Source organism: Natrix helvetica (assembly GCF_964273705.1).
Source record: "Natrix helvetica genome assembly, chromosome: 1".
Lineage (NCBI taxonomy): Eukaryota > Metazoa > Chordata > Lepidosauria > Squamata > Natricidae > Natrix > Natrix helvetica.
Window position 1 is genome coordinate 197,950,319 of NC_138548.1, and position 14,390 is coordinate 197,964,708.

General features: G+C 40.7%; 1 protein-coding gene across 1 annotated transcript in view; it reads left to right on the plus strand.

Moving 5' to 3' along the window:
• Positions 1-14,390, plus strand: part of PPP1R3F (protein phosphatase 1 regulatory subunit 3F) — a 44,564-nt gene that overhangs the window by 11,614 nt on the left and 18,560 nt on the right. The window contains exon 2 of the mRNA XM_081950610.1: positions 12,084-12,139. Coding sequence (XP_081806736.1) covers positions 12,084-12,139 — 56 coding nt within the window. The remainder of the gene's footprint in view (positions 1-12,083; positions 12,140-14,390) is intronic.

A 14,390-nucleotide genomic window follows, 5' to 3' on the forward strand; every position in this document is an offset into this window, starting at 1 on the left:
CTGAGTTTTCTTGGTATTGCCCCTTCTCCCCCCGGCAGCAGAGCTCCGGCCCCTCCCGCGTCTTGTATGTCGGGTGTAAGATCATCAGGTATATCTAGGAGTGCTTTATTTTTTTCCATAAAGGCCTGTGCCTCTATGGTTGTGTTGATTCTAACTCTAGTATCCTCCCAGAAAATTAACATACCTTCAGGCATCAACCATCTAAACCATACCCCTTTCTGGTAAAGCTTCTTCGCTAATTGCGAATAATTTTTTCTTTTCTCTCTGACTTTCTTGGGGATCTGTTTCAGAATGGTTATTTCTCTATCCTGATATTTCAACACTTGCCCTCTTTCTGCACTCAGAATCTCATCTCTTGTGGTCTTTCTGAGAAATTTAACATGTACCTCCCTGGGAACATTATGTGTTCTAGCATATGCTGAGTTTACTCTATAAACCAGATCCAGTTCCCACCCCATCTGTTGTTTTTCTTTCTGTATATATTCAGCCAAGATGTTTGTCATGATGTCCCTTAAATCTTCATCATCTGCCTCCACTACATTTTGGAACCTGAGAAAAAAGGACGTTCTTTCAAATTCTGTTTTCATTTGGTGGATTTCAATCTCCTGGTTCCCCTTCTGCACCCCTCGCACCTCCCCCCTCATCTCAGCCGTCCCTCCCTCCAAAAGATCCAGTCTCTGTGTATTTTTACTCGTCTGGTCTTGGTTCACTTTCAGCTGCTCTCTCATTTCCTTTAGTTCACTTTTTATGTCCTCCTGTCCCTTTAAAATTTGTTGGAACATCTGTTGAAAGTCCGTCTCAGCAGGTTTGGGCTGCATCAATTATGTTAACGTTTGTTGTCCGCTCGGACTTGAAACTGTAGATGTGGGGGCGGAGACAGCAAAGCCTGGCTTCCCCGGGGGTGGTCTTTTAGGTGGCATTATATTGAGCAGTAAAAGTTCAAAGTCAATACAGAGAGGAAATTAAGGAGGAAAACCGCCGAGAGACTTCAGGAGGCTAGGGGTCCAAGTAGAGAGGAAATTATTCTAATTGCTTCTGGCAGTAGAGTAAAAAAGTCCTTTGTTCCAGGGAGATGCAATTCAACAGGAGATTTGTCTGAGTGTCACGGAGGACAAAGACAGGAAGCCTGAACTTCTATAGGTGGAGTCAATTTTCAATGTTTATAAAGACAACGGAAATGTGCCATCTTGCCCTGCCACCTTCGGGGTTTAGAGGCATAATAGAAAGTTTCCAAAGTTTCCAAAATTTTCAGATCATCACCTCATTTATAAGGTTAAAATCCAAAATCCGCCTTTGTTATGGGCGTGAAATCATTAGTTGGCTCTCTCCCTTCCTCCTCTGGGGCCGAGAGCAAAAGGTTTTAAAGCCGCCTGTCCGAGGGGGGGGAAATCCCCCTCCCTCCAGTCACGCCTCTCCAGAGAAGGCTGAATTAACCTTGAGCTCTATCAGGATCGAACTGCTGGCCGTTGGCAGAATTAGCCTGCAATACTGCTTACCATGATGTAGCACTGGCTGGCCCAATTTGCCCACATTTTGGATCTTAGTCATGACCGAATCTATATAGGCATAATCTGATCCACGACCATTGTCTTCTGCTCATTCTAAACAATGATTAAGGCCTCAGTTGAGCTGTGCAACAAAGCTTCAGGGACAACCCCACTGCCTGGACCCCCACAGCCCCCATCAAGTGCCTGGGTGGCCACCCTGGCCAAATAGGTACTTTCTCCTTGCATCAATTTGAAGGTCAGCAGGGAGTGACTGACAAGGGACTGATGACAACATTCACAGCTCTATATCATGTTACTACAATTCCAAGAGAAAACCCAATCTAGTATGTGATCTAGGTCATCAATAACCTAGATTTAATCTATGACTTTCCAAGTTATCTCTGGTTTTGAGCCCAGAGAAGAGAGTTTGAAGTTCCCTAGAATCATAGGTCTAGGAAACTCTGGGTAAAACTTGGCCATAGCATTGAGTAGCTCAGGTAGGCAAGTAAAGTGGTCTTTTGAGGTAAATAAGATTAGGAAAGAGACATTGCAAGAACTACTAGAATGCTACTTCAAGGACATGGATTATAATAACAGAATTGTGAAGGCCTGACAAGAGTTTTTTACCCCCCTCCCTCTTATACCAAAGAGAGTTAATGATAAGTTTCTTCCTGACCTCCTCCTACCTTTCCAGACTAAGCTGACGTGTTTATAAACAGTTGTCATATACTTTCTTCTTTGTACTACTCTGCACTAATACATTTGAAGTTACCCAACTCGGCGTTAAGGTTCACTTCACAAACAGGATCTCACTATCATTGTCTCTGGGGCAGTATCCCCGGAAGCCCACCAATCTTTTTGGATGACAGTAGCCATTTTCTGCCGCTACACCCTGATGCCAAATCCAGATGGGAATATTTCCAAAAGAGGACCTCTTTTCTCTACCAGGTCAGCTTTAGTGATGCATATCAGATGGGTTTTCTCATCCAATGGAAAGACGATGAGAAGACCAACCTGGTATGCCTTACCAAAACTGGTATTGATATCATGGGTAAAATCATGAAAGAGGTAGGCATTATTATATAAATAAAGAAAATAAATGAACGAGGCAGGCATTATTACAGGCTGGCCTTGTATTATGTAACAGCAGCTGGAGGCCAGAGCCAGTGAAATTCTGGTGACTAGGCCTCGGGGCTAAGTACAGGGGGCTAGAACACTGCCCTGCAACCAAGCATTATGACTGCTCTTTCCCTGAGAGCACCCCACTCTCTCTCTTACCCTATTTCAGGGGTGTCCAAACTTGGGAACTTTAAGACTTGTGGACTTCAACTCCCAGAATTCCCCAGCCAGCATGGCTGGCTGGGGAATTCTGGGAGTTGAAGTCCACAAGTCTTAAAGTTCCCAAGTTTGGACACCCCTGCCCTATTTCATACCCATCACTACTGTAATGTTACTGTCTATTTTCTTCCTCATAATTCCTATCCCCCTCCAACCCTCCTTTTTCCTTGAAAAGGGGATTTGCAGTATTCCAAACGAGAGTGGTGTTTATTTATTTAACACAGTCTAGTGGCTGCCAATTCCAGATGATTCTAGATGACTTAAATTTTTTAAAAAACACCATAAGCATCCAGAAGGTAAACAACAGGGTCTCAATCAGTACTCTGTCCCAAGCCCTGAGAGAACAGCTGAATTTTCAATCACTTTCTGAACATCAGTGGTGGGGAAGCATATGGCTGTGTGTGTGTTTGTGTGTGTGCTGTGACCAGTGGGCGTTTGGGGGCAACGACCAATGACACACATCCAAAATACCTGACTGTATCTGGCACCTGAATGCTTCAGCAAATCATTCAGCATCCAAAAGTGTGGTTCAGCGGGACCAGTTTACTACTCACATTCATACATATAGTATCCCATCTGGAGGGGAGCCAGGTACCAAGAAGGGCAAGTGACTCCAGCCCACACTCAACTTTTCTAAACAGAGATCACCAGTTCAATCCCATTTACTGCTCAGCCCTTCAGAGATAATGATATAACAAACCCGGATTTTTGACTGTATATTTTTTTCTATGGAGGGACGTTGTCCTCAGTTTGGGTCATCCTAAATTTACCTAACATACTTCAAACCACTTTCCACGGCTTTGAAGTAACCTGCTTCTCTTCTGTATAGAGGCTCACAGCTTCTGATTCCAGTTTTTATAGGTTAAATCAGAAGCAAGAAATGTTTGCAAAATGTTTGCACAGACACATGAGACCTGTGTCTTTTACCACAAACCACAGTATGAAACCTATGAAGGCTGTGTGACATAATTACAATCTGGGGGAAGTATGCAAATATGCCAGCTTCAGAGCTTTGCTTTGGATTTCTGTCGATCTCTTAGTTTTAGCAGCAGTTTCATTTGCAGTTTCTGTAATAAGTAAAACATAGTTTTAAAAATAAAAGAAAAAGCAAAGGTTGCAGGGGAGAGGATTCTATCTCCTGACTTAATGTCGTTACTCATATATTGCCACGGTGGCCTTTTGGTAAAGCTGTGTTTTTCAACATTGTACAAATCACATTCTCACATGCTGAAGGTAGAGTCTTTTTTGTATTGACCACAAATCACAATTTCATTGTGACAGTTGATTTCCATGTTTTTGGTTGAGTGCTGCAGGAACATCCAGAGTTTGAATTTTTTTACATTATTTCTTTGCATTTAAGAGAACTGATGACCATTAAGGCAAATGGAGACTTGAATGAAAAGCAATTCTTCCATTTCCATAATATCAGCCATAGTGGTGCAGTGGTTAGAATGCAGTACTGCAAGCTGTTTCTGCTGGCTGCCAACCACTCGGCAGTTCAATTCTCACTGGCTCAAAGTCAACTCAGCCTTCCATCCCTCCAAGATCATAAAATGAGGAGCCAGATTGTTGGGGGCAATAGACTGACTCTGTAAACCCCTTAGACAGGGCCATAAAGCACTGTGAAGCGGTATATAAGTCTAAGTGCTATTGCTATTAGTTTAAATAGGGATATTTTAAAGAAATGAAACAGGAAAATAAACCTTGAAATGAGCTTTTTTGTACCCTGTATTCCCCCCCCCCCCCAAATCATCTCCATTTGCTGAAGACTTCTATCAATGATGGGCAAACTTTTTAAAATCATTATGACAGAACTCCATACTTTGTCTTTTCAGTCAGGTTCTTTCTACATCTTTATTTAAATCAAACAGATGCCCATGAAGGTATCTTTTTAATTTCAGGAAAAGATGGAAATTGCATAGTACCAAGTGTGGACCCTATGACAGATAGAGTAAGATAGCGATATGCAACTTCACAATTGCCTCTTGGATGGCTTATCAGGTTTGAAGCCTAGTCAAGTTGCAGCAAAATTTCTTCTTGTGTTTAATTTTGTTTTAAAGTTTTGAGTGTTATGCTCTGAGTCGCTACTTGTGCCAGGTTCAGTAAAATTCATGTAAATAATACCATCTGCATCCTAAAAACCCTTTCAGTTTGAATTTTTGTTTCATGTGCAGATTTGTGAAGTTGAACCACATACTGATACTTTGTTTTTGATCACAACAATGACCCCTATGTTTCATTGGCTGTCACAATGAAGGAAACAACTTCTTCACCTTCATTCTTATTGTATAGTAACAATTGTTGACAAATTTCAACATTTGAAGCTTTTATCTTTGCATTCAGCATGCAAGGAATCATCTTGCGAAAACTTTCTGTTATGAAAGAACATCTGTAATATGACCCACAAATTTCTGTGAAATGCCAAACTTGTCAGCAGTTTCCCTTAGAATTATCTTCTCATTTTTCCTAGTCAGTTCTTCAAGTATTTCTTCTATGAAATTAGTTGATTGCTATCACATGTTCTCCACTTCATTCTTGATCATACACACCAGCTCTTCCCAGTTCATTGCTTTAAATATATATTTTTGTGCCTCAATGCACAGTATTCATGATATCACCCTAAATAACCTACATTTGGTGGTGAATTTCAGTTGGAGAGATTTCTTCAGCAGTCAATTCAATCACAGCATGCTGCTAAAAGTACACCAATGTGTACCCACTGCAACTTCCCTTTCATAAAGAATAGCAGTGCAACTTTTTTCACAGCAACTCACCTTTTTTTCACAGCAAATTTTCACCAAGAAATGAAAGAACAGATGCTAAAGAACATGTTACAGCTTCTATCACATCAGGACTGCCATCTATTGGTGATATACAACATTGAAGATAGTACATTTCATTCAATTCTCATAGATGTGAGGGAAGTGTTTTATGTACTCTCCATATGTCTTTCTCTCACTAGCCTATTATTGGTCTCTATGTTTAAGAGACATGGGCATTTCTTCTCTCTTTTTTCAACATGTAGTTTGGATAAAAGTGCAGTTTTCTTATCCTATGTATTGAGAAATCTATCTTGTATTTCAAATGCTATATCTGTTCACTGCTAGGGGGCTAAATCTATATTCTGCATCCAAGTCAAATATATTATGAGCATTCTTCATTGCAAATGAGACCTTCTGCTCAGTATTGTTTAGTACTCTGCATATGTTCAGGAGCACATCTTCTAACAAGGGGTAATGCTGACTTCAAACAGGATTACGGGTTGAGACCAGCTTCTAAACTATGAACTAATAGGTAATCTGGAGTTAAGGATTACCAAAATAAGTGCAGAAATCCCAGGACTAGGGTGGCATAATGCCCAGTTAGGATTTTCAGTTGATCTTTTCAATTTTGACACTTGGCAAGCAGCTGCAAAATGCAGCTGAATGAGATAACATACCTCTTACTTTACTTTAAATTTCAAAAGCCAGGATTGGGAAAAAATAGTTTCCTGTATAGAATTCTTCTTGGGAACCTTTGGGAAATGGCAAGTTCTGGAAACCCAAAATAAGAGGCAAAGATCCTGAGAAGCCAGGAACAGAAAAGCCTGAGTACATATTTCTATAAATGGAAATAATGATATGCTTATTCGTATCAAGGAACTGACAACCGTGAGTGAGGTTTGGGACTAATTAAAGAAACTTACCTATAAAAACTCTGCTTGTTCCATCTTCTTAATGAAAAACAATGTGCTATTTAAGATGGCAAGATGGCACAAGCATCTCAGACTATGTGAACCAAATGCTTGATCCAAGCAAAACTGTTTTAAAATAATGTGTATTGCAAGGTGAAGTAATATAGAAGTTGCTTTCCTTGTGATGTTTATGTCCCAATGTTTTAATATGTTGAAGCAAGCAATAGGAAAACCTGCTTTGGATCAGATAATATCCAAAATAGAGTGCAGGAATCCCTAATAAGAGACATTATTTGAAATAATTTGAAAACTGGAGAAAAATCCAGCTTTATTTGCAACAGCAGATTACAGTTGAGGGTGTTTTACCTGAAAAGGCTCTAAAGCAAGGGTATCAAAATCACGGCCCAGGTGCCGGATGCATCATGCGCTGGCCACGCCCGTCCCCTTTTTAACAAAGGGGAAAAAGTCGCAATACGTCACATGAAGTCAATGTGACACCACGAGTTTGACACCTCTGGTTTAAAGGGTCTTCCCAGCGCTTTAAAGATGTGAATGGAGATAGTTCAAGCCAATATCAAGGGTTTTTCTCTCAAAAGAAGGAAAAATGATCAGGATGGGAAAAGGGTGAAGAAGAGAACAGAACTAAACCCAAAGGGCAAAGAATAATGCATTCTGTGAAAGAATTGTTCAGAGTAAGCAAAAAAAATTCAGAGTAGTCTCAATTCAGTTTACTTGCATAGAGGAGCAACTATATGTTTTAAAATAAGGATTTTTTGTGACTCTTGAAACAAGCTGTAAGGGGCAGATACAGGAATAAACAGACAGCAAATAAGCTCACAAGAGATTAGGGAGGCTAATAAAATGTAGACTGATGAAAAGACAATTGCTTTACACGTTGCACTGTACTCTCCAGATTTGAGCTCCAAATGATTGAGTGTTAATTATGCAGTCAGAAAGATACATAGAGTTTAATTTGCTGATGGAAATTGCTCAATAAGAACAAGAGATGAGGATCTGTTGTTGAAAGGAATATTGTTAGAATCTAAACTTTTCAGAGTAATTCTCTGATAAGAGGCAACCAACTGAGCTTGAAAAGGAGGCAAGGGAAATTGCACTGAATCTTGGCATAGAAAACTAGAACAGAATATAGAGCAAATCAGGCAGATACAAAAGGAGGAATTGACCATCAGTTTTGAAATCATGCATAACAAATATGCCAAGCTATGCTGCTCTGTACATTTATTTAGTAAATGTCTTTGAATCACACATAAGAAAAAATACTGAAAGCACAGGAAATGGTGCACCTAAGCAGTATTCTGAATAAGCAAATCTACACTGACCTCTCTTTCCTTCCCACTGAGTCAAATGGAGGAAACTGGGACTTTGTAATTTTCTTTGATGAAATACCTTGTTTTTGCTGTTTCTATCTGATAGGCAATAAGGATGAAGTACCACCAATCTAGACAATTTCTGGTTTATATAGAAAACACTTTTGAGCCATGGTGACATAGTGGTTAGAATGCAATACTGCAGGCTACTTCTGCTGACTGCCGCTTCCAGAAGTTTGGCAGTTCAATTCTTACTGACTCAGGGTTGACTCAGCCTTCCATCCTTCTGAGGTCAGTAAAATGAGGACCCAGATTGTTGGGGGCAATATGCTGATTCTGTAAACCGCTTGGAGAGGGCTGTAAAAGCACTGTGAAGTGATAATATAATTCTAAGTGCTATTGAAAGAAAGACAATTTATGCTCTTATAACAACTGAATTTTGAGTGAACATATACCTAATTATTTAAAGGAAAATGGGATTATTCATAAGACTTCTGTTCCCTTTGCACAAGAACAAAATGGATCAACAGAAAGTATCATTCTCTATAGCAGCATGCTAGTTTACTAAGGCCTGGATCAGAAATGGCAGGAAGAAAACTATTTCTGCTATCTTGCAAACTGGCTAGTTCGTTAGCTATGGTTCAACAGAAAATTTGGTTTAAATAATAATAGAATGTCTGGATCTACAGTATGTGGTTATATTTCTAAAGAGAAAAGAAGGAAATTGAAGTACAGTTGAACAAGGATGGGTATACAGCTGACACAAAAGAATACAGGGATCCTAGATCTGTCCACTAGAAGGCTTAAAATAATAAATGTGATTAACTTTAATGAGAAAGTAAAGCCAGCTGGCAATTTGAACTTAGCAGCTACTAGTATGCAATACTACCACAATTATTCGTATCAAGGAACTGACAACCGTGAGTGAGGTTTGGGACTAATTAAAGAAACGTACCTATAAAAACTCTGCTTGTTCCATCTTCTTAATGAAAAACAATGTGCTATTTAAGATGGCAAGATGGCACTTAGCAGCTACTAGTATGCAATACTACCACAATTATTCCTTGCCTGTGGTTTCAAACCAGCACTACAGCCTGTTTCACCACTAGTTGAGATGCAGTTCAGAGATATCTAACAAAGAGAGATGCCCCTCCTCCCAGATAAACTGTTACTTATGGCCAAGGGAAAAGAAATGAAGAGGTAAAGACTTGGGGGCTACCTAAAATGAAATGAAATTGGGAACTGGAAAGTAAGTGAAGAGATGGAATTTCTTATCAAAAATAACATTTGGCAACTAGATAAATAACAATTAGTAACAAGAGCCAGTTTGGTCTAATGGTTAAAGCACCGGACTAGAAACCAGGAGACCATGAGTTCTAGTCCTGCCTTAGCATGAAAGCTAGCTGAGTGCTTTTGAGCCAGTTACTTTCTCTCAGTTCAACCCATATTACGTGGTGGTGGTGGTGGGGAAAATAGGAGGAGGAAGGAGTATTATGTAGAACAGAACCGAATAGAATAGAATAACAGAGTTGGAAGGGAACTTGAAGGTCATCTAGTCCAACCCCCACCCAAGCAGGAGACCCGACACCATTTCTGACAGATGGTTGTCCAGTCTCTTCTTGAAAGCTTCCAGTGATGAAGCTCCCACAACTTCCGAAGGCAAGCAGTTCCAATGGTTGATTCTTCTCACTGTCACAAAATTTCTCCTTATTTCTAGGCTGAATCTCTCCTTGATCAGATTCCATTCATTATTCCTTGTCTGGCCTTCGGGTGCCTTGAAAAATAGCTTGACCCCCCACTCCTCTCTGTGGCAGCCCCTCAAATATTAGAACACCACTATCATGTCTCCCCTGGTCCTTCTCTTCACTAGACTAGCCATGCCTTAGTTCCTGCAACCGTTCTTCATATGTTTTAGCCTCCAGTCCCCTAATCATCTTTGTTGCTCTTCTCTCCACTTTTTCTAGAGTCTCAACATCTTTTTTAATAGTGTGACCAAAACTGGATGCAGTATTCCAGGTGTGGTCTTACTAAGGTCTTATAGAGTGGCATTAGTACCTCACGTGATCTTGATTGAATCTCTCTGTTAATGCAAGTTAGGATTGCATTGGCTTTTTTGGCTGCACACTGTTGGCTCATGTTTAATTGGTTGTCCATTTAGACTCCAAGATCCCTCTTATTGTTACTGCTATTAAGCCTGATTTCACCCAGTCCATATATGTACTTTCATTTTTTCTTGCCTAAGAGTAAGAATTTACTTTTCGCTACACTGAATTTCATTTTGTTAGTTAGGGCCCAGTGTTCAAGTCTGTCAAGATCCATCTGGATCTGGAGCCTATCATCTAGGGTGTTAGCTATTCCTGCCAGCTTGGTATCATCTGCAGATTTGATGAGTTCCCCTTCTATTCCCTCATCTAAGTCTAATGTACAAATGTATTAATTACATCTATTGTAATTTGCTGTCTTGAGTTATCTATAAAAATAATAAAGGCAGGATAAAATAAAAATAAAAAATACCTGCCAGAACAAAACCAACAAAATGCAGATGAGGCTTCAAGACCAAATGGAGAAGTATACCACTACAAAGCCAGATGGTTGGACTAGGGATAATCCCAAACAAGGGAGAGGACTATGATGAACTTTGCCTCTGTTATGAAGCATAGTTTATTTATTTATTTTTATTTGTCAAATTTAGATACCTCCCATCTCACTCACAGAGTGACTTTAGTCAGGATGCTGCAGGAGAAGCACGGTTGGGGCCAACTGGGTCTAAAAGACTTACAGGGAGAATTAGAGATTCATATGGAACAGCCCCCAGAAATTCTTTCAGAACCTGATGAGCAATCTACAGAAAAGCATTTATGAACTAAAGCAGGCTGTCAGTGCCTGAAATGAGAAACTAAACCAAATGTTGTTTAAGGAAGGATTTGAACAAAGCAAGGCTGATCCTGTCTAAACTTGAGATTTATAAGTAATAAAGAGACCTTTATCCTGAATTAACATTGATGGTTTAATAACTTTTAATGAGGATAAACACAATAAGAAGATTCAGAAAGACTTGGCCAGGGAAGAGCTTGTTAGCATTTCCTGTTATAGTTTGAAAAAGATGAGTAAGAAAAATATTTCTTCTGATAGAAACAGAAAATTATGGTCGTTTTAAAATGTCTACGGCTCAGTGACCAATTCAGCCATCAACCTGTGGAGGCTAAATTCCTAAAGGAAGAAGAGCAACCCTTATCTGATAACAGTAAATATGGAAGGCACTTGGAAAACTCATATATGTCAACAATAACTAGACCAAATTTGGGTACAGCAGTGGAAGTTATATATAAGGGTACAGATAGTCCTTGACACTACAAACAGGATATACAAGAGCAAGGATTACAGTACTATCCTGTAAAACAAATGATTGCTAATGTGCCAACCAAGCCACAACCACACAAGTTATACAAACAGGACAGAAATAGTGAATGTGTGTTCCAGATGATGAGAAGGGGAGATTGCATTATCTCTTCCCATCTATGAACCTTTGGACCATTAAAGTTAATGGCAAGAGATACAGTGATGCAAAAATATTAACAATTCAAATGGGTTCACAAACTTTCAAGGACCTCTGTGGGTAAGGGGAAGGTTTCTTTCATACTGTGTCATCCGGCCTATAGGTAGTAAAGTAAGACTCTTATGTTTAAGAAACTAAGGAACTACTTGTTTTCTCCCTCTTGCCTGTCTCTCTTGTGAAGCCATTGTTTAAATAGAAGAGAGATATAGTATAGATAGAATTGCATATATATTAATATGATGAATGTATGTTCGTATTTATTCATAGCTGTTCTTTGAATGGGACCTACTGCTAATTACTTCTTTTAGTACTCTACACATGTTCAGAAGCATTTCCTGAACTCCTATTAAAGAGTCCCAACTGAGTTCAAATCTCCCAATGAAATATAGAAGGAAATATTCTGTGGTCTAATATGTTTAAGCAATGAATTTAAGTACATTTGTCCATGTTCTTCATTATCAGGAACTTGTGCATACCAGTCCCATTCTATATTCCCAATATGTCCTTTAGCACATGAAATACAACATCATCAATGCTTTTATAAAGTTGATTGATAAGAAAACTTTAAATCGCAGAGAACACAAACTGCATCAGAAGTGCATATTGTGCAATACATATTTGATACCTATTTATCTTGGGGATCATATCAACAATTCATGTGTCTCCTAAGAGCCAGTATTCACAAAGTCTTTTTGTTGCAGGTCAGGTGAAAATGAGCTGCAAGTAGAGGACATAACTCAGTATATTTATTCTGAAGGTAAGTTGCTTGCTGGATCTTCTTTGCCTGGTATTTGAGGGCAAAGAAGAAAATGTCACTGTGATCAATACAGATGAAGTAAATAATTCCACTGAACATTTGAAGCTGCCTGCATTGGGACAGGATGCTGGACTAAATGAAGCCTTTGGGTTAGATCCAGGAGAGCTTTTATTTTGTTATATCTACTAAACTGGGAAAATATCTTCAATTCCCCTTCTGAAGTTTTTTAAAATTAGGAATGTTACAACAGATCATTCATTCACAGTTCCATTCAAATTTACATGTGTACAGATGGATGCTGGAATGTAATTTTGCCAGCGGCATGGAATGCATTCAGAGTAGATACATATAAACAGAAAGAGGAACAGTTAAAGTTAAACTGGGAGTATTAGTTCAACAACCATTGAGTTTAATATTTAATATAGACATGTACCAGCCACAAAAGAGAAAAGTGCTTGGAGACTAGAATAACAGCATTTGCCAAACATTCAAAGAATGTGTATTTAAACCATGCCTTTGCATTTCAAACATGATCAATAAAAGCCAAATATTACATGATTAAAAACATGCTTACAATTCATTAACATATATGAAAAACTTAAATAAAAGGAAACATTGAGACTTTTTCAGAACTGTAGCAATGCAAGGAACAGCTTCAGCTCCAATTGCAAGTAGTTCCATAGACTGGGCTCCACTGTGGAAAAGCAAAATTAGCTGTAAGCTAATCTTTTATTGGCATGTTAAGCATATCAATACAATACAATACAATAGCAGAGTTGGGAGGGACCTTGGAGGTCTTCTAGTCCAACCCCCTGCCTAGGCAGGAAACCCTATACCATTTCAGACAAATGGCTATCCAACATCTTCTTAAAGACTTCCAGTGTTGGGGCATTCACAACTTCTGGAGGAAAGCTGTTCCACTGATTAATTGTTCTAACTGTCAGGAAATTTCTCCTAGGCGCTGCTTGGAGTGTCCAAGCACGGGTTAACTTCAGCTTGCTGCCCAAGGACTGAGTTCGAATTTCTTGTAGCTCCGCCCCTTGCTCTCCTCAGAGGCTCAGTTTTAAAAAACTCAGTCGCCCTACAGGATGCTTTTTGGGGTGCTCCAGTCCTTGTGCAGCAAACTGGACCCTCTAGATAGCATAGTGTAGCTCCTTTTTTGTTTTTTTTGAGTATAGTTAGACAATTCCTTAGCGTTTGTTATGTTCTTCCTCCTGTCGCTTTAAATAAAAGACTGAGACGCACGAGGCAGGCTGCCTGCAGCATGGCTTGCCTTCGTTTTCCACGATCGCAGCCGCTCCTCGGGGGGGTCGTTTGGACTCTCCCAACGACCAGAGTGGGGTCAGGTAGGCAGTTAGGGACGCCAGGGAGGCATTAGGCTTCCAATTTCTCCCCCGGGGTCGTTCCAGGCGCGAAAAACGCGCGCAGCCGCCATTTTGGATTTCAAAAATTGGCGCGATTTTCTCCCGGGCTTTTGCCTTTGTTGCGCAGCCTGCTCACTGCAGATCGCCGCTGAGAGGATTCCTTAACTTCGGGCCTTGTTCTGGGTCTCCTGACAGGCTCCCCTTCCTCTCTAAACCTCCTAAGCGGCTGCAAGGGTTCTTTTGAGTCTACCAGACCATTCACTCTTGCCTATCAGCGCAGATCTGCAGGCACCCGGCCTTCTAGCCAGCGCCATAGACCAGCCCCACTTGCCTCAGCTTCTACAGGCCTCGAGCACAGCAAACAGGCAAGGCCTCATCTCGTCTGACCTTCACCCAAGATCTGATGGAGAAGCAAGTGGATCCTCAGGCTGGTCCTACCACCAGCAAACGCAGCAGGCCCAACCCTGCTGCCAAAGGTGATGGGGTGGGGTGCCCAGCCAAGGGGAAGCGCCCCAAGGTTGAGAAGACCTCCAAGGCCGCAGAGAAAATGGCTGAAAGGCACCAAAAGGCTTTTGAGAAGCAGTTCCAAAGGGCCCAGTCAGCTCAACAGCAGCAGCCTTCTGCACCCTCACCCAGAGAGGAAGGGGCAATAATTCCTGCCCCCTCCCTCCAACAAGCTGAATCCATTCCCTTGCCAGCTGAGGAAGATTTTGGGTTTTCTCCCAATCCCTCTAGGGCCTCCCTTGGTTCCCCCAGCCATTCCCTGGTTGAGGATTCCCTGGATGAGGCAGATTCCCTGGATGGGGAGGGTTCCCTGGCCCCCTCCCAGGCTGGCCCAACCCTCCTCCAGATGCAGGAACCACACCTGTCCAAGGCCATGCAAGGGG